This window comes from Orbicella franksi, chromosome 2, assembly GCF_964199315.1.
Source record: "Orbicella franksi chromosome 2, jaOrbFran1.1, whole genome shotgun sequence".
NCBI classification, from domain to species: Eukaryota; Metazoa; Cnidaria; class Anthozoa; order Scleractinia; family Merulinidae; genus Orbicella; species Orbicella franksi.
This window is the reverse complement of record NC_138146.1, coordinates 35,801,268-35,826,965: the sequence shown is the minus strand read 5'-3', so window position 1 is coordinate 35,826,965 and position 25,698 is coordinate 35,801,268. Positions and strand designations below refer to the sequence as shown.

The 25,698-nt window shown below is 38.9% G+C and overlaps 3 protein-coding genes across 4 annotated transcripts; 1 reads left to right on the top strand and 2 right to left on the bottom strand.

The window, feature by feature from the left end:
- On the bottom strand, window positions 1–8,964 carry LOC145479603 (folate receptor gamma-like). 2 transcript variants are annotated; one of them, XM_081458012.1, is made up of 4 exons: window positions 8,941–8,964; window positions 6,404–6,668; window positions 2,868–3,107; window positions 1–1,962 (listed from the first exon to the last, which is right to left on the bottom strand). In XM_081458012.1, the coding sequence occupies exons 2-4, from the start codon at window positions 6,665–6,667 to the stop codon at window positions 1,741–1,743; spliced, it is 726 nt and encodes a 241-aa protein (XP_081314138.1). In that variant the 5' UTR covers window position 6,668; window positions 8,941–8,964; the 3' UTR covers window positions 1–1,740. The 2 variants fall into 2 exon arrangements, with proteins under 2 accessions (XP_081314138.1, XP_081314137.1); XM_081458011.1 differs by lacking the exon at window positions 8,941–8,964 and having other exon boundaries at window positions 6,404–7,330.
- A 90-nt stretch (window positions 8,965–9,054) lies between these two features.
- Window positions 9,055–20,598, top strand: LOC145479606 (uncharacterized). Its single transcript, XM_081458015.1, has 6 exons — window positions 9,055–9,131; window positions 10,643–10,673; window positions 10,830–10,964; window positions 12,500–12,688; window positions 18,517–18,573; window positions 19,509–20,598. Exons 1-6 carry the CDS (start codon window positions 9,129–9,131, stop codon window positions 19,532–19,534), a joined length of 441 nt encoding a protein of 146 aa, XP_081314141.1. The 5' UTR covers window positions 9,055–9,128; the 3' UTR covers window positions 19,535–20,598.
- Window positions 20,599–20,620: 22 nt separating this feature from the next.
- Window positions 20,621–25,329, bottom strand: LOC145479607 (serine incorporator 1-like). The gene is made up of 5 exons (XM_081458016.1): window positions 24,771–25,329; window positions 23,518–23,710; window positions 22,812–23,008; window positions 22,057–22,275; window positions 20,621–21,319 (listed from the first exon to the last, which is right to left on the bottom strand). Exons 1-5 carry the CDS (start codon window positions 25,153–25,155, stop codon window positions 20,625–20,627), a joined length of 1,689 nt encoding a protein of 562 aa, XP_081314142.1. The 5' UTR covers window positions 25,156–25,329; the 3' UTR covers window positions 20,621–20,624.
- Window positions 25,330–25,698: the final 369 nt, after the last annotated feature.

Genomic DNA, 25,698 nt, shown 5'->3' with positions numbered 1-25,698 from the left:
CATTGTTTAACACTGTTTATTGAATAAACACAGTTTAACATCGCTCTGTGCATAAAAATTAAGACGCTTAACATTGCCCTGTGCATAAACGTTAAATAATGAGGTTTAACATTGCTCTGTGTGTAAATATTAGATACACACCGAGAAGAACAGTCCACGAGTGATTCAGGCTTAAGACCGAGACTGGACCCTCCGGGTTTTACTTGTAAACGGTGACAGAAAAAAGGTGCTTTTAATAAAACTGATTAATAACAAATATAACAAAATTTTATTACGCCATTCTCGTAGTGCCAATTGATTGATTTTCTCCTCCACAGATCTTAGTGGTTCGTCTCATCGTTTCAACAAATTTCTACATAGTTTGCAGCGTAATGTGAAACGATTTCATATGCAAACGATGGGCCGTATAAATAAAACTAAGACGCGTCAAAGCTAGCAGATAAAAAGTGGTAAGTTCCGAAAATGACAACCTTAGCAGCCTTCTTTATTATCGAGGGCGCTTCTTTTATTTGATGTATATGGGCCGATTGACATAATAAAAACGTGAGAGTGAAAAACGAAACAAATGTTATGATTAGTTATTCACGGTCCTTTACAAGTTTACTTACAATAAGTTGACAGTATAAAAAGCTGCATGCAGTCCATCGGTGTTCCTCCCTTCCCCCGATCCTAGCCTCCAGTAATTGTTGCGCGCTCCTTTCGAAATGTACTAACCATTAAAGTTTTATCTCCACTCTTGGAGACCGTTATCGGCTTTCGGGACTTAATTTAATTTACAGTATTAATTTAAAATGTACTATGTCAAGAAAGGATAAAGGGTGGGAGTGTTAATCCCGTTGCACGGACATAGGAAGTTTAAGCAACGTCGACGGCGAGGACGACGCCAAGTTAAAACTGAATTTATATTTTACCAGCGAAATTCGCAATTGTCTAGATTTGTTCAGTACGCCAATGGCTCAAAAAACGTGCTCAGGACCAATATGAAATGACAGCGTTCAGTTCCAAATGGAAATACTCAGACCACGCAGGACTTGGTCATTTCACGTTGTTGTCTTGCAAGAGAACGGCAAAGAAATGTACGAAGATTTATAACGCACGTGTACAGCCATTGTTTTGCTCATTAAACCTTTTGTTTGGTGACGTTCTCGTTGGCGTCGTCGTCGTGGTTTGCTTAATTGGGCTGCGGTTCACGTGAGGAAAATCTGCGTCACAGGATTGGCTTCTTGTAGATCCCCCTCCGAATTTCTGAAGTTTTGAGTGAACTAAAAATAACTTGAGATGGATTACCTTAGGCCTGTATGGGGGATTAACTCTGATACTCTTCATCTTCTCTTGACACTCTGCATACTTGGCTTTCAAAGTTTAAGTTAACTTTTGGTTTGAAAGTGCATAGAATAGAGGTTTTGCGCGGCAGCCATGTTGCATGACAGGAACAATGAAAACGTTTTACATTAGAAAGAACGCTTTTTCCCATAGGAAAAAGAATCTATTGATCCTGCCATGCAACATGTCTGCTGTGCCAAACCTCCATACGTCATAAATAATAACAGAATATTATTTGGGTCATGAACTTGGCAGCGGCAGTTCATCGAAAAATACACGCATTTGCACAGCTCACGTTCTGCCGGCAATAATGATCGAGGAGCACTGGGGAAGGGATTGATCAAGAATGGTCCAGAATTACAAAATAGCTAGTGCAATTAAAAAAGCAAAAATTAATCAAAAATGCTAGTTTGATGGCTAATTACTGCTTAGCAACAAGATGATTAGGCTAAGAATCAACGCTGGACAGAGGAACACGGAGCAGCAGATTGCAGCATTTCTCGGGTTCGGCGGGTTTGGGGTCACATCTCCATTGGGGTTCTTCCCATCAAACCACATCACCATGCAGTTGTCGCTCTTTTCATACTTAAACGATTTTCCCCACATTTTATCGCACAGTCCTTTGCCATCAGTATAAATCTACAAACAAAAAGACAAAGAAATGTAACAATTATTTTACCTCATTATCCCATTCTCAGCCATTTTTAACCCTTTTGTATTTTGTTTGCCCTATAAAGAACAAAGACAGCTTTCTCTTGGCTGAGTGAAAAAAGAATCACTGATTCTTTACCTCAAACTTGCCTTTTCTTGTCTGACACGAGCTGTGTTTTTACAAGCGGTTTTTCAAGTCGCTAAGCAAGTGACTGCCGGAAATCTCGGGAAACAGTTAAAAGCTGATAGTCTAGTCTGCGAACGCAGACGTATTTTCGGCTCGCAGGCTATTGGTCTTCCAACTAGCTTAAATTTAAGCGAGTCGACAATAATCGTTATGAAATTCCATCATCCCGCAACATCCCTGATAAGTTTTAAAGGACTGATGTTCAAAATCTAGGGAATTAAAACTTTACAAGATCCGCCCGGTACAACCTTAGTATCGCGCCGTCTGTAATTTCGTTACACATTCACCGTCATCCATCAAAGCGAATAAATGAACAAATTATGAAAAGGGTCAACAGAAACCTTTCTGAAGGTGGAGCCAAACGTTTCTTGCTCGGCCCTTCTTCAGAACTGATGCTCAAAATCACGCGTTCAAAACATGGGCACAGTGCCACATAGTATTTTAAAGTCTTCCTCTTGTTATCAAATGAAATGAACTACAGTCGATCCTGTATAAAACGGCCACCCTCGGGACTTCAGGAACTGACCGCTTAATACAGGTGGCCGCTTAATATAGAATCACTAAAAATACTCAATACTTAATAGAGGTGGCCGCCTAATACAGGTAACAAATGCAGCGTTTGTATGGGCGAAAAATCGCTTCACAGAGGGTGGCCGCTTAATACAGGGCCGTTATATACAGGTTCGACTGTACTACTTGAAGTTACCTGGCTAAATTTGAGACACTCTGACGCTGCTGGACAGCTGTAGACATTAGACGTGTAATTAAAATCTTCAAGCCAGTTTTCAGCGCATGTGTAGTCATCTTTGCAGGCGTCAAACCAATTGTCACAGTACTCTGCACATATGGGAACCCCATCCAAAGCACCTTCTTTGACATGCCATTTGATAAGGTTGGGTTCACAACTCCAGAAGCATTCCTCGTTTTTTATGTACCTTTCGCAGGCCTTTACGAGAAAACAAACTTAATTAGTATGGGAATATAGTGATGAGTGAAATTAGGAAATAATTTCATTTGCTTACAATCGCGAGCTTTTGACTTGCATTGTTTATTGTATTGCGAAATTTCGCGCCAAACGTTGCCATGACAGTTGTGTAATTTCACATCTGTGAAATTATGAATTAACGTTGCAATTTCGCGCCAAAATTAAGGACTAATTTGTCATCCATGATATTATAACAATATTACAGTTCAACCCCATTAAACGGCCACCCTCGGGGAAATGGATAGTGGCCGCTTAAAATTGAAAAAAAAAAAATAGAGGCAAAAACAATAGAAAAGCCCTCATCGGGACTTCGATTACTGGCCGCCTAATGAGGGTAGGTGTTTCATAGGTGGCCGCTTAAGGACGGTGCCTACAAAATACAAAGGTTTTTGCGCTGGATTAGGACCATGTAGGAAAAGTAGATATTTGTAAGGGTTATTGGAATCCACAAAGAAAAATGGGGGTAGCCACAGATTTTAGCGATAATTAACCCTGTATCTCAAAAGATGCTGACATCAGCGTTTTTCTGAAAAAGAAGGAAAGAATTCGCCTTTACATACAGAAAAGCAAACACATTTACCTAGATCTTAAGACTACAGGGTAAACGATAACAGAAAAATCATTCTTGTATGTTTTAAATAACATAATCGTTGCAACAAAGCTTTTATCGTCTCTGACAGCCTTCCTTTTGTTTAGGTAGAACACAGTCTAAATAGCTTTTCCTCCCAACCAGAAACTAATCATGTGTTGAATAGGCTTGCTAATTCCATTTCATACAATAAAATGTAGGGGTAACCATGCGTTTTTTGAAGTTATTCATTTTTTTTTTTTAAACTTTTACGGTGCCCGTTACATTTTTTCCTCTCACCTCCCCAATAAGTGAAACATTTGCGTATCTCGCACTAGTTTTGCGCGCGCAATACGCCATCTGCAGGTACATGTTTACAACTGGATTTCAGTATAATTTTAGACAGATAACAGCTAGTTTTTCAGCTGGAAGCCGTTAACAGTTAGTGGTTAGCGATACGTTGCTGTTGTGGTATTCCTCATTTTAGTACAGGTTCATTAAACTTGATTTGGTCACAGCAGCAAAATTTTGCCCGCGCCTGCTTGGCGGTTAAACCATGCCTTGTGTGGTGCGCAGAACGTGTGCGCACTTACAAAAGAAGGAGCCGTCCTTAATAGGAGTTCGACTGTATTTCAAACGCTTCGCACGGTGTCTAGATACAGTGTAGGCAGTGCACATGCAAGAACATAGAGTGGTTTTCTAAAACAGTGTCGAAAAGTATTAGTTTCGCATCACTTCGCTACACGATTGGCTTAACATACTCGCGCCTGTTTATCATCCTATCAGAAGTAAAACCAAAGCCAATCGTGGTTCGCTCGAACACGTTTTCCCGCGCCTCGCGTCAGCTGCAGGTATTTACCTGGAGTTTTGATTGGTTCTGTGTCCTTTGTGATGTGCTCGCGTGATGAGTTTGCTTTTGGTTTTACGGTACTCATTTGGAAAACCACACTTTGGAAGGTGCCGGGGGAAGGTGGGTGCCGTGAAGCCTGCGAGCAGGCTCACCGTTGAAATCCTTTGAGTCACACGCACCAGTGGCGAAGAGCAAAGCGATCCGGCGGGAAGGAGTCTGGTGAAGAGGCGCCAAGAAAGTGAGCCTGCCCTTATCTATGTAAAATTTTCTTTTCTACTTCGCCTGAGCGAAGTGAAATATTAAACATTTGTAGAAAAGTGGGAAAGGCGAAAAAATTGTCAATCTATTATGTTTGATGAGGAGCTATAATGTTAGTATAGATCCCCACGAAGTCAATAATTAACCGCGCGTTCTCACAAAAAAAAAAAACAAAAAAAGAAATGAAAGCATGATTGATCATCGCAGTTATACACAACTTAAGCATTTGTGAAATTACGCCTGAAAAAAATTCAGGCCTGAACGGGATTCAAAACCATGACCTCTGCGATACCGGTGCAGTGCTCTACCAACTGAACTATCAAGCCAACTGAGAGCTGGTCACGTTGTGAGTTCGTAAAATGTATTTTTTTTTTTTTTTTGGCTCATTTTTTCCGCGGTTTCCGGGATGGAAATGAAAAATTTGCAAAGATCAGAGCTTCGCCCCTCGATTTCGCGCTCGGGGCAACGCCCCGCGCGCTTGTGCTCCAAGGTGAGCCTGCTCGCAAGTTATGATCACTAAATATAATTTTCACGTTAAGTTGTTATTGTAAGATAGTTGTGTGCCGGTATGTAGATTCGTTGGTATGCAGGCTACATATTATGCTAAGAAGTGAATATTTAAGGAGTTTATCCGTTAGGAGTTGTCACTTGACGGTATCTCCACTTTTGATCACTTCATTCTAGAAATTTTGTTTTAGTTAAATGTCCGTGTTTTTGTTTAGTACATTTGTTGTATTAATAACTATCTTAGGGCCGTTTACGTTTGCTGTAATAAACTATGCTAGGGCTATTTATGTCTGATCAATAAACGAGATGCCTCTCCTATACGACTGATGTTTTCTTACTTGTAAGGGGTCTGTAAGTTAGAAATTATTTTGTTTTCGTTTCACTACAGATTGATTAGACGACATATCTTGTTTTCCAGTTATCACGCCTGATAGAGAGAATTAGAATATGAATAGAATTCCTTTTCGCGATTGAGCTATTCAAAGAAAGCAATTACTCTTCAATGATTACATTTGAATTGCAGATTCTTTGATGTTTCTCAGTTTTTGCCAGTAAATGACAAAAGCACTCCCGAACGAATTACATGTGGATTGAACACTTTGAATGGCGGATTTTCTAGGATTGTTTATGAACCCTTGTATGGTTTTTTTTATTTCGAAAGGGGCTTTACCGACGGATTAATGGCCAAGAGAATATTTATCACTAAATAAATACACTGGCAAATAAACACTGATTGTTTATGTCCGATCTGAAGTCGTTGAAAAATTGGTAAATTAGGCCAGGGTGGTAATCGGACTTCAAGTGATGTATTTTTACCAGCGCAGTTCCGCAATACGACCGAAAACCATCAAATTTGCTTTTATTTGGTAAACATTGATATTGGTTTATAGTATAGTGTAGCTTCACGGTCACGCGATTTGCACCCAGCCTCGCTTAAGGTTTTTCTCGTCCAGACCTAATTCGCATTGCATCACTCGGTCACGAGAGTTTAAGCTGAGATCACCAGGTCTGAAGGAAAATACGACCAAATGAAATTCACCACATTTTTATCAAAGCCTGGCATGCATATCTTACCTGCGACAAATTTGCACAGTGATTCCATGAAAAGTTGTACAAAACTTCCACATTGTTACGCTTGAGTTCGGCGGTGAATTCGGCGGTACAGCACGCATTTTCCTTCCAAGGTTGACATTCAACGTAATCTGCGCCTTCGGGAGAGGGTTTGTCCTTGTGGAGAGAACCCTTGATGCATTCTTTTACTTCGTTCTCTGCCAGGCAAAATTTCCCGATAACTACTGCAAGAAGCAGGAAAAATAGAGCTCCATGTGAACGCGCCATCCTGCAAAATGAGTGACCGTCAATGAACATGATGAAATCATTAAACCACGTTGCGAACCGCAAATCGAGGCATCACCTCAGTACGAGGCCGAAAATAATTGAATTATTCTTACAAGGTCATGAATATTGTATTGCCGGATATATGGGCTGATTATGCTTGTCCAAACGAGATAAAATATCAAGTTGATCAATTTTCACGCGAAGAACTGTTTTCATTCAGAAAAACGCAAAAGTTACATACGATTTTGTTCTATAACTGCTTCAAAACAATTTTTTCTGGTCTTTTCTGGATAGCGAGCGATTATTCTTTTAAACAAGTTTTAACCTTGTAAAAAATTGGTCATAAACCCCAAGCGAATGGACATAATTAAATTTTTCAAGTTGCGCACATTTTTATATATCAAGTTGCATCGTGCACAATATGTGACAAAAAAACTATTGACCCTGAGAAGCCGTTCTTAAAATCTTCTAGACCTCAGTGTTCAGGAGAGATCTAAGACGTTTATGAAGCCAACGTTTTTCACTTTTTTATCTTCCCAAAACCCTTATCCCATTTTAATAGACGAAAATCTTTGATTTTTCCTGCCCTATTAATAACCTGACCAAAAATTTGATACCCTATTTAACACCAGGGGCCTGTTTCTTGTACTCCTCGGAAACTTTTCAGGGCCGCAAAGCCATTTTTAGTTAATCTATATCTAAAAACAGAAAGGTATATACTCCTGCAACTTCTCGTAGGGAGGGAACTTCTGGTCATATTACGAATATGTAAATAAAACAGCTTTTATAATCATAAGGTTTGAGATTTTGCTACAGCTTTCTGGCCGCGAAAACTTTTCGGGACCTTAGAGAAACGGGCTCCTGACCCTTGAATCGATACACCATATACGACCTGCCTTATAATTAGTTCCCTAGTTCAGAACGATGTCAAAGACGTTGTGAAGGGCTTTCGTTGATGGTCTCATCGATAATGATGAAAAAAGCTAGCTTCTTCTAAAATATACATACCCAATTCAAGACTAGAGTGTAAAAAACCATACCCTACTTGAGATCGAGAGGCGCGGTGGCGTAATGGTTGGTGTGCTCGCCTCCAGATCGAGCGGTCCGGGTTCGAGCCCTTACCGGGATATTGCGTTGTGTTCTTGGGCAAGACTCTTCACTCTCACAGTGTCTCTCTCCACCCAGGTGTATAAATGGATACGGGTAAATTTAATGTTGGGATAACCCTGGGATGGACTAGCATCCCATCCAGGGGGAGTAGAAATCAGAGAAATACTTCTGGTCGCTTCATGCTACAGAAACCGGGATATTAAAGCTCCAGCCTGATGGGCCACTTGCAATTGGCTCGTATACATTTACCTTACTTGAGACCAACATGACTAGAAAAGGAGTTTGTGCTCGCAAAGGCAAAAGAAAGCGCGTCCAAAGAAATTCTAGATGAAGGGCATAAATTAAACAACCAGACAAAACAGGAAATCAAAACCGAAGATAAGGAAATAAGCCCCCAATTGAAAAGAATTGAAAAACAGAAAATGAACCCAAGCAGCCCTCCTTTTATTCCTAACACGATTCCAGATAACTTTGCCAGCAACCAGCAAATAGTATGCAGAACTTTGAACAATCATCTGACATAAATTTTACCCTTAGTTAACTTGTCAACCTGCAAGCTCAGCGAACCAGACCAAGTAACAATCGGAAAGGCGATTGCGTGACATAGAGAGAAATACATGTGAAGTATGCAAAGATGCTGTTTTGATCTCAGTCTGCACTTTATACTTAGTTTTGCAGTTTGCATTTTAAACCAAGACAACATTCTATACCCAGTTCGCAATTTGCAGGCTGCATTTTATGAATGTAACTTAGAATTGCCCTTTTTCGAACGATGACTGGATGACCGCAGGATCGAGGGATCGCCCTCCTAAGACCGTATTGCCGATAAACTTGCCCGAGTGAAATAATAGTAATTCCTGCTTCACAGTACAACCTGGGTTTAAATTGTTACTCCGCTCCTAGAGGAAATCCACCTGTGTTTGCAGGCTACTCCGCTCCGGATACAATCAAGTCATATTCAATGCCGTGACTGCGTCAATGTTCCAAAACTCGTTCCCGCAAAGAGCCTGCTCGCAGGGGGACGAGCGGGCTAAAACATCGTTCACTGGGTCAAAACGCCACAGCCATAAAGTATGTTATTTGCGGTCGATTACTTTTTATCTCCTGTTACTTAGTGCCGCAAACAGGGATTGCACCTCAATGTTTAAAACTTCAAACCTTACCTTTCTTCGACCTCTTTCCTTTGCCTCTTTATCTATCATCAATTTCTTTCCCAGTCTTCTACTAATTTCAAACTCGAGCAAGGCTGGGTACCATCTTTCATTCTTCTCATATAAACAAAACCAAATACACATCACTCTTTCAAGTCTTTTACACCAGCTTGTTCTTCACCTTTTAACCCTTTTTTAACATGGTGAGTATTATGAATAATATCAAAGTATATTTGTCGTTTATTAAGGTCTTTACACGAATGGTATCACACAAATTTTTCTTGCATACAATATCTCAGCTGCCACCTACCAGTGCGTCAAAACTGAGTTCATACGATAGTTTTAGCAAAGTTTTCGCCAGCCAGACAGAAATAACTGCATATGTTCCTAGATGTCTACTGTAGATTGGTCAGAACCTGTACTTGATTTAGCCTGTACGTAAGCTAATTCAACAGTATTTGTTTTACACTGGGCATGAAACTTTTGTATTAAGCTTGGTAGATTGTTTTGTTTTTGTTTCAAATCCCACGTTTTACTTTCCTGAGTAACACACTCTTGCCTCAGGTAGTGGATTTCTTATCCAGTCTATAACCTTGTCTTTGTCGTGAAAACAAAATATAAAATTATAATTTTATTATCAAGTTGCTTCTCTTAGGCCTCCCTAGTTGTTCAAAGGGCGAGTAATGCAATCCAGAATATTATAAAGAGGGGGGCCAAGAGGGGGTCTTTTCACAAAGTCACGACAGTAAATTTTCGATTTCACGAATCACTAAGGTCACAGAAAAAATCTGATCACAATGTAGTGACATTCAGCTACGAATTCAACTTTAGACATTCACGATTTATTTCCTATCTATTCACAATTCACAGCCAACGACATTTCACGCCTCACGGAATACACTTCAATCACGATTCATGGAACAGATTTTCATCAAATCACGATTCACAGAGCACCAAAAAACCGGATCACGGTGTCACGAAAATACCCTTGCCCCCCCCTCTATAAATTACTATCTGGTGGATAAATGGTAACAAAACAAACCAAGCCATCCACTGGATAGTGATTTGTCTGCTGGATGATGTTATCCATAACCCAGGACAGTAGGACATAACAACAATCAATGTCATCGTCATCACCTATTGTTGTTGTTAATGAACAAGCCAATTAATTAATAAGCTACAAACTCAAGTTTCCTCTGAGTGAAAAGGCAACTAGTTGTTGCTAAAATGAGAATCAATGAGAATTCACGAATGCTATGGATGGCTAATTGCCATGATTATGCAGGTGAACTAAACAGCTATGAACTAGCTGTGTGAATATAATTTCACTGGTAAGTAGTAAATCTGATCAGGGTGTGAGCTGTAATAATCTTGTTCTAAGAGCACGATGGATTCGGATAAACACAACTCCAGTAAACAACATCCAAGTTTTTATTCCAACATGGCTACCGAGTCCCGGTACAATGTGCATGTCTGTACTCTGTACTAATACAAAATACCGTTGATCATTACATGAGCAATGTGATATTGCTCATGGGGTAATTTAGAAAATTACAAATTACTCTAAATTACTCCTGACCTGAGTAAAGAGACTGAACTGGCTTAATAAGTGCTTTGTCCAGTGAACAAAATTCTGTGCCCTCAGCATCACTGCATCTCATAAAAGTAACGTCATTTACATCCTATTTAGTCAAACTTGAATTTTTTTTTTCAGGCGGAGCGATTTACGGAAAGTCAGATTGATGGTACGATATAACATTGATTGTGCTGATAAATTAATTATAATTATCATGTAGCATGAATAGAATACTGAATTTTGTCAAATTATATATTAATAATTGCGCTACATATTCATTTTCCATAACCATTGTTTTCAGTAATTCTGTTGCTGTTTTGTCTAGGGTTCAAAGAGTGCTTCTGTTTATTTGATGGTGATAGTGATGGTATGGTTACAGAGAGTGAATTGGCCCTGATTATGAGATCCTTAGGAGAAAATGTAACACATAATGAAATCAGAGCATTTATGAAGAAAGCAGGTACGTTTTCAGGCTTCTCAGCAGGTTTGAATTCTCAGTGAATCAAAACTAGACAGCTAAATATTACTGTAACAGTGCAATGACTTCAACCAAGAGTTTGTTTGTTATCTCATATACATGTCGTGCAGCTGTCTGATTGTCAGTCGATGTAACAATTGATTTTGATTGGCTGCTAAAAAATTTCAAATTTTGTTGACTTCCACAGCACCCACAACAAACGAGCTTAAGTAACTTTATTTGGAACCTGAACATGTAGAAAACAATTCTTGACAGTCCAGCAACAAAAAGAGTGATCATTGAAATCTAACAAATACTGTAGTTTGAAAAAAAAACTATTCAGTGACAAAAACAACTTCAAGCAGTAAAATAGTTTTAAACTCTGTCTCTTTGTACTTGGCAACAAAAATTTTTATTTTCTGTCTAGTGACTTAATTATAATTAATAACGATTGCAAACACCAAGTGGTTATCACAACCTTAGCTAAAGCAAGCTGCAAAAGTAATGTTAGACATTATTATGACATCAACAACGGGACAACTGTGAATCAACACCATTACAAATTTGAAATAAATTTCAGCCTTGTGATAATAAAAAACAATTAATACGAAACCCAATATTATTGAATGCATGGATGGCAAGTGTCCATTGAAAGTGTCTGCACTGTGTTGAAATTAGGCTGGTGCTCAATGTTCGTTGTGCTGTACAAGTCAATGAGCTTTGAATGTAATGATTTGCAGCCAATGAAAATTGTATGTTCCAAAACATGATTGGTGAGAGCACAAATAAACTCAGATTCCAGTGGTTTAAAACTGTGTGCTGACGGGTTGAAAACACTCAGGTGAGCCTGGTTGAAGGCATTGCACTGCAACTCGTACCTCTTCTGGTTTGTTACATGTAACTTCCCGTTGATGTTTATCCATGTAACCATCTGTCTTCAGGAATCATTTTTGCACACTTATTATCTAAGTCTAGGTAACAATTGCTTGCTTGGTCTCATCAATTAAAGTTTCTTTTAAATTTGACCCTGATTTTATCAAGAAAGTGGCCTCCTTATGACAAGATATAAAAGCTCAGTAGTTGACACCCAACAACTCTCAAATCCCCCTCCCCCCTCATCCCCCCTCTCCCCAAAAGTAACTCAAGTCTAATGTGCTAACTGAAACCAAACTTTTCAGAAGTCAACTGTATATTAATTATATTACATGTATTGTAGACAGTGTACATATTCTTGGTAAGCCTAAATGTACTGTACACTGGTGTTCATTAAGTAGTTAACATGATTGTCTTCATGATAGTCTGCTGTCGAGAGTTTAATTTTGTACTTTGAAAAATTGAATACATGTATACAATGTATATTCATGAACAAGGTAATAAGGTTAGTGTGACAAGCAACTGAATTTTTTTCAGTGTGTAATATTTGAATTTAATAATTTTGTTTCTGAATTTAAGAGCTCCTCATTGGGGAGGAAATAATGAAGATGTACTGCAGGCATTGCCTTTTAAAGATTTTGGCAACAACACTTTTTCTGTTTCAGGGAAACAAAAGGTGCGGTTCCCAGAATTCGTAAGGATGATGGCAGAACAAGAAGGCAAGAACATCAATACAGAGCATGAAATTCTTGCTGCTTTTGTGGCTTTGGATAGGAAGAGAACTGGTTCTGTGACGAGGAAGCAACTGCAGTGTCTGATGACAGAGACTGGTGATAAGCTTACCTCTGGAGAATGTAAATAACTCTTTTAGCAAATTTGAATTGGAGGCCTTCGGGCAAAAAGGGCATATATAGCATTTTGGGCCGATTTTTATTTTTTACAGGATCCAGCTAATTTTTGGCAGACTGACTTGTTTTGACATGAAAAGCATTGTGGCGTAATTGTTTTTGTTGATTTGCACTTCGTTTTCAAGAAATAACGTATGCAAAAAAACTCAGTTTTCCAAGGGTATCTTTTGGAGATCTTTTGTTGAGTGAAAAACAAAAGAAACCTTTTGTCTTGCTAAACAATGAAGTCACCGAAGCATGGTATATGCCCCTAGTTTTATTATTCATATAATTACGCGATTCTCTTACTGTTGCATCGTTAGTGCAAGTGAATAAGGCACTGAACGGGCTGGATTCATGTTTGTCTTGTCGTGATACCGGTTAGATAAGAGGTCAGTTGATTTTTTTTTCTGGTCTATTTCTCTATGTCTTCCAAAAAACCAGAACATCTATTTAAAGGAAACCGTGCTGTCAAAGCTGCTAAAAGTAACCATTCAAGTTCGGGCTGCGTCAAAATCCACCTTCAAAGGAATCACTTTAAAAGATGCCAGAATGAAATATGCGAATGCAGCCATAACACTACTGGAAAAATTACCTGAAAAAATTTCAGGCTCTGAATGGGATTCGAACCCATGACCTTTGTGTTACCGGTGAAAAAATTTCAGGTCATTTTTCCATTAGTGTTATGGCTGCATTCGCATCTTTCATTCTTTCATTTAATTGCTACTGTTGGACATCTATTACCATCAAAAGATGCTGCTCGGAAAACTGAGTTTTTTTTGCATACGTTATTTCTCAAAAACGAAGTGCAAATCAACAAAAACAATTATGCAACAATGCTTTTTGTGTCAAAACAAGTCAGTCTGCCAAAAATTAACTCGATCCTGCAAAAAATAAAAATGGGCTCAAAATGCTAGATAATATACGCTCTTTTTGCACGAAAGCCTTCAATTAGTTTGAAGCAAAAAGTTTTCGCAATCATATGATGTTTTTAAAACATGAAATACCGGTAATCATTATTAACTTAATATATTTTTTTTTTCTTTTTTCTTTTTTTTTTTTTAAAAAAAAAAGCTACTTTTTAATCGCGGACAATTACTACAAACTTTTACTACGGTTACTAGAACTAGTGAAAACTGCAAAAAAAAAAAAAACAAAAAAAACAAAAACAAAAAAAAAACAAAAAATGACAAAAAAGCGACAATTTACAGTATATTTAGCTATATTTACAGTTTAACTTGCACCTTTGCTCTGCTAGTTTCTATTTCTATTTTGTTTTTAAGGATAGCCAAGAAAGCGTCTAAGAAATAATCTTCCTCATTTTTTGAAGAGGTGTAAATATAATATTTTGCAATTATTGTACAGAGGTTTAAACCGAGACACAGAGGCACGGTGTCTGTGATGCCGTAAAGTATTTGTGCTTCAGAGAGCGTGATTACAGTATTGTTTTTTCTGTACCACCAATCAGTAAACTCTGTCCAAAACAGCTGGACGTTGGGGCAAGTTATGAAGAGATGTGTAATTGTTTGCTTTTCAGCACATAAATGACAGCGGTCGTGCTCTTTAATACCAAATTTATGTAATGCAGCATTGGTGGGTAAAATATGGTGTACAATCTTGAACTGAAACATCGAGAGTTGAATGTCTTTAGTGGCCTTGAAAGGCATCATGTACGTTTGATAAATTTGCTGGTCATTCAAATTAGCTCTTTTCAGTCTTTTTTCGGCGGTGGCAGAAACGAACTTCTTTTCAACAAGGTAGTTAGTAGCAAGTTTGCAAGAGAGCTTCTCAAGGGGAATTCTATCCATGTTTGTAGGTTCCTTCGAATGCAGCTGTAATATGCCTTTCAAAGTTTTAATCCAGTTAGATGGAATTGCTTGGCATAAACCGTAATAGGTTAGAAAGTTAGTTTTAAGGGCAAAGTGAGAGCAGAAATCTCGGTAAGATGTAAATGTGTCACCGTTGAAGATATCTCTAATTTTTTCTACACCCGCTTCATGCCATTCTTTGTAGTACACTGAGTAGTTACCAATCCTGATGAATCTATTGTTCCAAAGAATTTCATCAAGTATTTCCTCTTCTGAGGACGGAGTAAACAAATTGATTGACTGCCAAGCCAACAAGGCTTTCTCGTAAAATTTGAGAGGAATTCTTACATTGAGATTTTTGAGATCAAAATTGCACTTAAGGAGAAATTTGCCACCACATTTTTCTAACATGGTAACAGGGATATGCGTCCAGCTCGTGGAAGGGTAACCGTTATCAAGTCTTCGGATCCAGGTCACTTTGAGAGCGTTGTTTATTGCATCAAAATCAGGCATTCCAAGACCTCCTTTTGCTCTCGGTCCAATCATTGTGGTTTGCTTTATCTTTGGGGTTTTCTTGCGCCATACGAATTGGGATATAACTTTATTAACATTTTGAATGAAATTAGATGTAACAGGGAGGACAGCGGTGTTATAAATAAGTTTGGAAAGGGCTAGTGCTTTTAGGATGACAATACAGCCATGTAGAGTTAAGTTCCTAGGGTACCACAGGTTAAGTAGGGAAGTCATTGAAGACAATTTCTGTTCAAAGTTCTTTTGAAAGGCAGCCTCTTCATCATAGGAGAAGTGTATACCGAGCGCAAGTATGGGATCTTTTGGCCATGTTATGTCTAGAGGTCACAGTTCCTCCAAGTTGTTTTTGTTTGCGCCCAGCCACATGCCCTCTGTTTTACTTTTGTTTACTTCGAGACCTGAGCAGTTTTGAAAGGCATTGAGCAGTTGGAATAAATTTTGGGCAGATATACTATCGGAAACAAAAACAGTGGTATCGTCTGCGTATTGTGAAATTTTGAATTCTTTTCCGTAAATATTGATTCCTTGGATACCTGCATTAGACCTTATTGCGTTAGCAAGAATTTCGGCGCAGAGCACAAACAGGGAGCCAGAAAGTGGGCACCCTTGGCGAACACCTCTTTGTAGATTAAAGAAAGCGGAGGCGTAACCATTATTTGTTACACAGCTTGAACAGTCAGCGTAAAAGGTTCGAATCCACTGTTGTAACTGAGGGCTGAAATTTAAAGCCTCCAAGGTCTTAAAAAGGAAGTTCCAGTCAACGGTGTCGAAGGCTTTTTTAAAGTCAATAAAAATCGCCATGCCGGTTATCTTCATGATGTCATTGATGAGTCTAATATTCTGTCCTATGTAGCAGCCCTTGACATAGCCAGTTTGGTCTTCATTTATTAATTTGGGAAGGACTTTAGCGATTCTGTGAGCTATTGATTTTGTTGCTATTTTATAATCAACATTAAGTAACGTTAATGGTCTCCAATTTTCTAAATACAGCCGGTTCTTTCGTTTTTTTGGTATGACCTTTATTATACCTTGTCTTTGAGTGATATTTAGTTTTCCTAATTTATGGGCGTAATTAAAACTTTCTACCATTTCTTCGCCGAGTAGATGCCAGAAGTGCAAATAAAACTCAACTGAGAGGCCATCACTGCCTGGGCATTTGTTTTTGGCACACTGTTTGAGGACATTGAAACACTCGCTTTTAGATAAAAGATGTTCAAGCTCATGCAGGTCGTGCTCTTCTAACTTAACCAGGTTAGGGTCTTGTAGGAAGGCATTATGTGTGTCACTATTGCAGGGGGCCTTTGCATACAAATTTTCATAAAATGCTCTTTGCATTTCTAAAATTTCATTTTCACAGGTAGTTTCCCTTTCTTCGTCCGTTTTAAGTCTAGTTATATGTGTTTTTGTGAACCTCCTTTTTTCGAGATTTAAAAAGTATTTGGTGTTTTTCTCCCCTTGTTCATGCCAACGTATTCTGCTTCTAATCATTGCTCCTTCAGTTTTATATTCAGCAATCTGGTTGAGTTGGGCTCTTAATTGGTAAAGCTTCGCAATGTTTTCTTTTGATCTATTTGATTGCAGTAAGGTCATCATGTCGTCAATTTCTTTTTGAAGGTCGTGTTCCTTATTTCTTTTTATTCTATTTTTCCTTTTTGAATATTGGACGCAAAATCCTCTTATCTCCATTTTGAGCATGTCCCAGTACAGGCCTTTGTCAGCGAGATAGCTGTGTTTATTTTTGTATTCGGGTATTTTGCTTTTGAGCTCATTAATGAAGTTTGCGTCTTTTAACAACGAGTTGTTAATTTTCCAAAACCCGGGTCCCCATTTAGCATATTCTTTGGATTGTAAAGTAAAAGCGATAGCACTGTGATCGGATATTGTGGGGTTGATGATGTTTATATCAATGGCAGACGGCAATTCTTTTGAAACAAGCCAGTAATCCAAACGACATTGCACTTTCAAGGAATTATTGCGCCATGTGTATTGTTTTTTGTTGGGATGTTGATCTCTCCAAATGTCTTGAAGTTTGAATCGTCCGACTAAGCCTTCAATCTCATCAATGACTTTTTGTTTCTTTTGAACCGGAGCTCCACCTGTTTTATCTATAGGTGCTAATGAGCAATTCAAGTCGCCTCCCAAGATGATTTGTGAATCTGCATACGGTAAAAGAATGTTGTCAAGGTTACGAAAAAACGCTGTCTGAGCGGTAATGTCATTTGGCGCGTAAATATTGCTTAGCAAGAAGGACGATTCAAACATGTTGGTTTTTAGCAGCAGATACCGACCTTTCTTGTCAGCGATGGCGCTTTCGATTTCAAAATCTAAATTTGGCTTGAACAATACCATCACACCTTTTGAATGCGTGGTACCGTGGCTATAATAAATTTTCCCTCCCCATTCATTAACTTAATATGTTCTGCTGTAATTGATCCTAATTTTTCCTTGCTATACTGAGGGCATAATCAGCAGACGTGAGTCAAGAGCAACTGCAAAATCACCAAATATTTAAGTCAGAGTAGCAATAAATGATGACATTGTTTTCAATTGATGATCTACCTTGCACTAAATGCTTGAAACTTAGTATTATGTGAATCAGCATTAGAGGAGAGTCTAGTTTCAGACTTCACTTGAGACAAACTAAATTGGAATTTAGTGGATCCAAACTGGTAAAGCTTGACTGTTGGGTCAAACGTCGAGCTTAATTTGAATTTAGATTAGCGAACATGTTCTATCCATCTGAATTGGATGGATAGACGGACAAACTTGGTTGAGTCATACATCAAATTTATCATGAACTTAATTCAGTCAGTTTAGTTTTTCTCATGTGAAGGTTGATGTTTGATCTGGGCCTTAGACCTACATTTAGAATTTAACTAGAATTTAAAGGTTGTACTGTAATTATGGGTGGGTCAATACATGTAAGTGGGTAAGCTCCTTACACTGGACTCACAGGGATGCTTGTCACACCCTTTCTCAGACTGAGCAGTAATAATCATTATGAAATCATAAAACACTTTAAAACGTTAACCCATGATGTGTGGAAGGTGTTTGACGCAAAGGAAATATGAACTTGAGCCACACCCACTGAACAGGTTCTTGTACATCCTTTCGGTTCTTGAAAGTTCTTGACAAGCAGCCTGTTCACTTTTATTTAGGTGTCCTCCCCCCTGAGAGGCTCTCTCTCTCATCCTTTTTGAACTCCGTTTTCAGTGATGCCAGAGTCATGGTTGGTCATTGTATTATGGGCATGTTTAAGTGTCACTGGCTTTAGTTTGGCGGCAAAGCTAAAGTCCCTGGGGAGAGGGGCTACTTAATAAGCTTGACGAACAGAAACTGTTGTGTAGTTCATTGACTAGTATATACTGATTAATCTCCCACAAAGAGAATTGTTCTGAGAAAGTACCGATGATCAGTTGGTTTCATATTCCTTACAGGCATTTTGATTTGTTGCAGTTGAGCAAATGTTAAAAGACCTAAAGTTGGACAACAGTACCACTATAAATTATGCAGGTTTGTAAGCCAAATACATGTATCAAAGAGCCGTTTGTGAGTGCCTTTTGAGATTGTTTCAGTGTGTAACCTGGTATGCCCCAAACTTTTCGTGAATAAGAATTCAAAATGATGTTTTGCATAAAACCCATTTTAAGATGAAAAATGTCAAATTTTGTACTCATGGTGTTTATGCAAATCAAATTATGCACAATTTCTCTCATAAGAATTTAGCCCCCAAAGTTTTGGAACAGAGGTCACTTGGAAATTGCCTATAATGTGTCACCCAGCCTTGAAATGTATCCACCTTATATTGTTGCTCATTTCTTGATTGCCTATCATCACACTTCAAGTAGCTTTAATGGTGCAGCACTGTATGTACACCGTATATAAAGTATTAGACATCTGTGTCAGTAAGGCCCAGTGTAGACAACACAACTTCATTGTATGTATTACAAGCTTATGATAGCTTTGTATCGCAAATTGTTTCATGTCAATTGATCAAACTTACAACTTTCTTATAATTGAGGTGTACAACACTCAAAAAAATGACAGCTTCTCCAATGTTTTTTTGAGCCCGTTTCCCTGATGGGTCCTTGAGACCCTGAAAAGTCCTGAAATTTTGTTTTGGTATTTTCCAAGGCTTGTTAGTCCTGTAAATTTGTGATTTAATTTCTCATTAACTAGAGAGGAAAAAAAGATGTTTAAAAAATGAACTTTAATCTAAAAGTATGGAGAACTGAGGAACCACTCACAAATTGCAAAAAAATTAATGCTTCTGCATCGAGGATCATTTACATGTAGGTTGTTCAGTTGGAGTCTGGAAAAAGTCCAGGCAAGTTTTAGAACATTGTTTCTGAAAAGCAATGTGAATGTTGACATGTAAAGTATTAAGTATAATAAGGACTGGAGTCCCAGTGCCGTGTGTTTTACCCAATCAACTGCATTATTTGCAGATCTTGTACGAGCTGTCACAAACTGAGGAGGAGATTGATTTCCACAATCAGTACTTTTACACATTATATTCCCAGGTTTTCTTTGTTCTCACACAGACTTTTTTGTAACACTCGCTACTAAACTATTTGCAAGGCTAAAGGCCTCACCTTGTTCTAAATATGGTTAAAGGTGTCCAGTTAAAGGTTTGTGGTATTTTCGATTCATGACATTAGTATATTTTATGTCTTTAAAGCCTTGTATTGTAAATAGTTCCCCTAAACAACTATGATCGCAGAGTGACTCTCACTACTAGCTAAGTTGGAGTAATCAGTTTTGCAAATCAGTAATTCTGGTCATCAGATGCTAAAATCTCATAATATTTATTTTGAGAAATTGGACAATAATCAGCACACCTGCGATCAAGTCACCATTGTTTTAGGAGCTTATTTATTTGAAATGTTGTTGTAAGACGTAACTTTATGGGAACAGTTTTAACAAATGTAACAAAGAGGAACACTATTTAGTAGAATCAAATGTCAGTCAAACCATGTAAGGGTTGAACATTTTCTAGACCCGTGGATGTACGGGTAATTAACGTGGTCTTTCATTTAAATGTTCTTCTAGAATAGCGAAATAAAATTGATACTATGACAAACGGCGAGTCAAGGTGTGCTTAGTGAATAACGTATCCCTCTGTGTGTGTGTGTGTGTGTATTTCAGTTTGTTGACCCAAACTGGTGCCGTACGGTACCGCTAAGTTGCATTCTTCATGAGTTCAATATCATTCGATTTCTGCCAATTTTGAAATGAGATTGATATCAGATTGAGAGTTTTCACTGTCTTTTAGCTGTCTGGTGCTGGTATACATGTACGTTCCTAGGGTGCCGTGAGCGGATACCCTTAGGAGGGGAGGGGACGTTTGCCGCATATGAGATTTCTCTTGTCTTGAGCTTTCACGACTTGATGGTATGGAAACAATTAGGAACCGGCATGTCTATCAAAATGGGTACAAAATAGTGCTTTATTTTAAGTTTATCATCTATTCCCTATCAATTCTAACCACTATACAGGGCTTAGAGGTGACCTTAACAGGCCACATGGATGTACCATCACCTTCACTGCAAACACCGAATTTGCTATACATTGAGACCTTGAAGCTCGGCTACTTTGTGTTGTAGCTTGGCTATTTTCTCTTGCAATCTTATAACCTTGCCCTGAAGTCTCAAAACTTCTTTGTCTGCCTCTGACAGGGGCGTCTTTGTAGTATCTGTAGTTGCTTTATGTCCTTTTTCGTTGTTAACATTGTTCTTGACCTTATTGTCTTCGCTATTGCTTAATCTAGACTCTGTCTGCAGATGGTCCCTAACACGCTTAACAGGCTCTTCCGGTTTTGTTTCGCTATTTCCTGACTTTTGAGACTCTTTCGTAGCACGTTCTACGTGGGAATGCACGCTGACCGTATCAGATTGAAGTTTGTTACCCTTTTCCTCGCCATCGACGTAATTCTTAAACATTGGGCGAAGCACTGGGACGAGTAATCCCCATATATAGAGGCACAAGCATGCGCTACTCGAACCCATTTTGATCCAAACCGCTGGCCATGAGCGTTCGAGCCCCCTAAGGTTTGTGGCATGTGACGGGCTGTACCAGTTTGTTAGTGTCATCATAATGTGTAAAGAAGCAAGAAACATGATAAAATGGAACAAGGAGTAGTTATAAGCCATATGCTCGTCGTGTTTATCGACAGATTCAACATCATCGCTGCGTTTTGTAGGCGAGTTCTTGGCCATAGTTTTGAATTCATCTTCATTTATGCGAATGCGCCATCTGCCTGAATAAGTGAGAAAATGACGGCTAATTAAGAACATTGCAAATAATAACTAAATAAATTAGTAAAGAATGACCACCACAAATTAACGAAAAATTACGACTAATCCAGAATAATAAAATTACGAGTGAACGAACGAACGCAAAATTAAACGTCATTTAATTGAGATGATACATAACAGTGCAAAGATTAAAAGCCTGGTGCCTTTTCTCGCTAAATCGTAAAAATTTTCAACTAAAACTTAACAGGTTTTAGTAACAGTAAACTAACTTAAATAGGCAATTCCGTTTTGTTTTTCAAGAACTCTGAGACTGCTGTACTCTGAGTTCTTTGTAAGGTAACAAGGAAAGTCTTCGTTCTAGGGCAGTGGCCCATAAGACCGGTGCCTATCTCTTGATTCTGTAGCATCAAGCGACTAGTAATCCACTTCCCAATGGATGGAATGCTAGTCCATGACAGTGATGGTGTTGCCGGTGCGTGGTTGCTCTCGGGCTACCCCAAGCCATAGTTAGTAACTATGCCGCAGCATTAAATTCGCCAATACCCATTCATACACCTGACAGGAGAGTGGCACTGTGTTTTGTCAAAGAATACAACACAATGTCCCCCGCCAGGACTCGAACCTGGACCGCTTGATCCGGAGTCCAGCGCACTAACCGTTAGGCCACCACGCCTCCCAAGACTGAGTTCTTTGCACTATTGCACTTTCCAAAACGAAATACGGTGTCCTGTAAACTTACTTAGCTTTGAAGCACTCATAGCTGTACTGAAACTGGCATAAATGAGCATGACGAATACGAATACACCGCTGACAATCCCCTGCATACTCAAGCCTGTAGTTTGATCGTAGCCGGATATGACGTAGCCCGGTGGATTACAGAAGTCATCCGGCTCGTGAGAGAGAGCAGACCATGTGAGATACGTTGTGTAAGTTATCACCACAGCGGCTTGAAACAAACCTGAGAAGAAATGAACAATGGTCTTCAGCCATTAAGTGATGGAGATCAAGTAGAAAAATTGAAGGAAAGACAGCAATAACGAGTTGAAGCCCATTTGCCTTTGTTCTTATACCAGGCGTAGTAATATATCACAAGGGAGTTTAAGCAGTCACGGCAGCCGTAGTAGCACCAGCCGTAGTGATTTGCTTAAACTCCCTACAGTCTCGATTATTCCGTTCCCTTCCTTTATCCCACAACCTTATTTTATCATGCCAGGTTTCCCAGCAAAATGCTCCTTAGTGCACAGTTTGACGAAACGAGCGACTCGAGAGAGTTCTGTTCCAAGATCGATTTTCACTGGCTTTAAAAACAATAGAGATAACCGCACAAAAAAAGCAGCAACTACAACGCTCGCTATAAGCTCGCGATGTTTGATTGGCAGTTCGATATTTTGGGACTTCGAATCAGAACTTTCATGGCCGGGCCGCTCGTCAAGGGGCACGAAGACTGGGAACAAATGTGAGAATATGTTGTTTTTATTTTATGACGTCACTTACCCGTGCCTGACTGCGCCTCTTGAACTTTGGGAAGTACGCTGATCACAGTGGCTGCGACGCACTGGCACAAGCTGAATGAGACGAAATATAAGTTTGTCCGGCATTGGGCGTCGTGGGTGAAATACTTGAAGAAGAATATCATAGCCACCATGGAGAATATGAACAACAGGCCGGTAGACGACACGAAAGTTAAGTACCTGAAGATAAAAGAGCAGATTATCACTTTGAACCTCGTTCCCATGGTCTCCATTGGAAAAGAGGGGACGAGGTCACATGGTCTCCTTGGGAACGAGGTCACTCGATCTCGCTGGGAAAGAGGTTGGAGGTGAGACCCTGGCAACGACGTTGAAGTCGGAGTTAAACAGACTGGGGTATGCATGTTACAAAGGAAAAACGAGAATGGTTAACATTGGGTAACGTCCAACCATTCCATATCACTACAGATTTAAGTTTAAAGTACTATTCGCCATGGTTCTTTTAACATCTGGATGATTTATTACTGGGAAATATAATGTTCAATTGTAAACTGTTTATACCATTGTTAATAGCTGTTTTCCATATAGTAAAATTTAGCTTGGCAGCGAGGCCTAGAGGACACAAACAAGGAAATTGAAAGACAGGTTTATTCATTTCTTTTGTTTGTGTCCTCGAGGCCTCGCTATCAAGCTGAATTTTAACATAACGAAAGTGACCTATTGTTACCCACCAGCATCTAGAGCGGCATGAGGTCGAGGCTTTCTCCATCTTCTCGACCCAGTTCTCGCTCCAGGAGTGAGACATGTCAACCAGTAGAACAAGCTGAATGAGAATAAATAGAAATCCACCGCCCAGTCCAAAGTACATCCACACACGGTTGAACGAGAGGGACTGGGGTATCAACAACGAGCACGTGATTAGAGCTATAACAAGAATATGCAAATTAATCCTCAATGCTGTGACACACGCAATGTTTTGTTATCTTTTGTGGAAAGGTATTTACCGAGACCAATAGAAGAAAGAAAAGCGCTTAGTTCATAAAATAAATCATAAAAACACTTGTGAAGGACAGTTTGGGATGATTTGAAGCAGCTATGAAATCAGAATGTAAATACAAGGCTGTCTTGCTTGTTCTCTACGGGTTATCACAGTTGCCAAGGTATGCTAAAGATAAAGGAAACATAAAATTAATCAGGAGTCGCCGTCGATAATAGCATAAAAATGCTCATGATGATTCTTATTATTCTGACCATCTTCAAAAAATAGTGGAGGAAAGACCGGCAACAGTTTGAGTTCTCGTCAATAAGCCAGCTTCTGTTTTTAATTGAGCAAAAGAAACACTCGGACTGCACTTGAAAATTGGATTCGTCTTCGAAGTCATCTTTAAACAATTAAATGGTCTCAGAGGGGCTTGAAGGGAAAAATGGGAACTGAGATTTGCATTTGGGTGACTAGGACTGCAACTCAGAAGCTAAAAAGGGAATAGAAAGTCATAAAAAGGCTGGGAAATGAGATTTGTGTGAAATTTGTGCTAAGAAATGAGATTTTCCACCCTCCCCCTCCACCTCTCGTAGCTCTCGTAGCGTCCAATCAGTGTGCACGTAATCAGAAACTGTCATTTTGTAAAATCCCGGGTGAAATGTTTCAGGCAAGCGCAGCTGATCATACACGAAGACATATCTTTTGGATAGAAGAAAACTTAAAAACTTAAAAAATGACGAATAGTATAAGCAAAGGTTTAAGCAAATAGTTCATTTATATGGCGCACACATTCATCATTTGCCCGAGGTGCTTTACAAACCTATCCCTAAAAACTACAATTTTACTCTAAGAAACTTAAAAACTAAAAAGACTAGCAAAATACCTACAAAAACTAGAATCTAAAACAAGAATTAAAAATATGATAAAGAGTTGCTCTTAATAAATTCAGTAAAAAAGGAAGGTCTTGATTCTTGAATAATAAAACTGTACTGGTTTACTAACCAATCAAGAGCAAACACTTAATGTACCAGAATCCATTGTGAATACGCCCTCGAACTTCCTCCGCACTTTTCACACCGAATGCAACCCCAGAGAGGACGAGATAAAATATGGCTGTACCAAAACATACACGATATACGGCCGTGTAACCCACGAGATTGTCGCAGCTTTTCGAATCTACCATTTCGTTGCAGAAATGTGGAATAGCGTTCAGCTTGTCTCGCATTCGCGGAACTGACAGAACAAAACACAAGACAGTTACAAGCAGTAGGAGCAGAGTGTAGTTCACACGTGTTACTGTCGCTCTCCCAAGTCTGCCGCAAACGCAGCAGAATGAGCAACCTCTCTGGTCGCACTGATTTGGTCGATCTTCAGAATCGTCTTTCATCCTAGCAAGCTTGTACTGCTTCGAAAGAAAACAAATGTTATTTTGCCTTCTTTTCTGGTGGCACTATTATATCGGTATAACGTCATCTGGTAAATGTGTTTGTGACTGAAATGATAATTAACAAGCCCTCTTCTAACACGAATCAGTGGTAGCAAACACTACTGGAGTTTATAAAACTGCAGTGTAAGAAGTTGAATAAAACGACCGATCTGAGAACAGAATGGTGAAATTTGTTTTTAAGGTTTACTAACTTTTCTGTAATAGAAAGGAGTTTAGCACACCTCTCTCTAACATGGCTAAATAATAAAACGGCTACCCCACAGTTTAATTACAAGACGCAGATAAAAGGTCCTTTAAAATAGTTTATAATTTCCTTTTTACAACGGCAATCTAGTGACACGATATATATGTGAAAGTGGCATAACATTTGAATCGTTAGCTGGATTAGATTGCTTGTGTTAGAACTTGACCTTACTTATTCATAAACAGTATATCTTTGTTCTATTTTTATGTTTCTTTTCTTACTATTTTTCTTTTTTTACA

Coding starts and splice junctions, on each gene's coding strand:
- LOC145479607 (XM_081458016.1), bottom strand. CDS start 25,155: ATGAAAGACGATTCTGAAGATCGACCAAATCAGTGCGACCAGAGAGGT. Junction 22,276..22,811: donor AGAGGCGCAGTCAGGCACGG/GTAAGTGACGTC, acceptor ATTTCTTCTCAG/GTTTGTTTCAAGCCGCTGTG. Junction 21,320..22,056: donor TATGAGTGCTTCAAAGCTAA/GTAAGTTTACAG, acceptor TCACTTATTCAG/GCAGATGGCGCATTCGCATA.
- LOC145479606 (XM_081458015.1), top strand. Junction 12,689..18,516: donor TAAGCTTACCTCTGGAGAAT/GTAAATAACTCT, acceptor GATTTGTTGCAG/TTGAGCAAATGTTAAAAGAC. Junction 18,574..19,508: donor TACCACTATAAATTATGCAG/GTTTGTAAGCCA, acceptor CATTATTTGCAG/ATCTTGTACGAGCTGTCACA.
- LOC145479603 (XM_081458011.1), bottom strand. CDS start 6,697: ATGTTCATTGACGGTCACTCATTTTGCAGGATGGCGCGTTCACATGGA. Junction 3,108..6,403: donor ACTGTGCAAATTTGTCGCAG/GTAAGATATGCA, acceptor TTTCTCGTAAAG/GCCTGCGAAAGGTACATAAA. Junction 1,963..2,867: donor AGTGTCTCAAATTTAGCCAG/GTAACTTCAAGT, acceptor TTTTGTTTGTAG/ATTTATACTGATGGCAAAGG.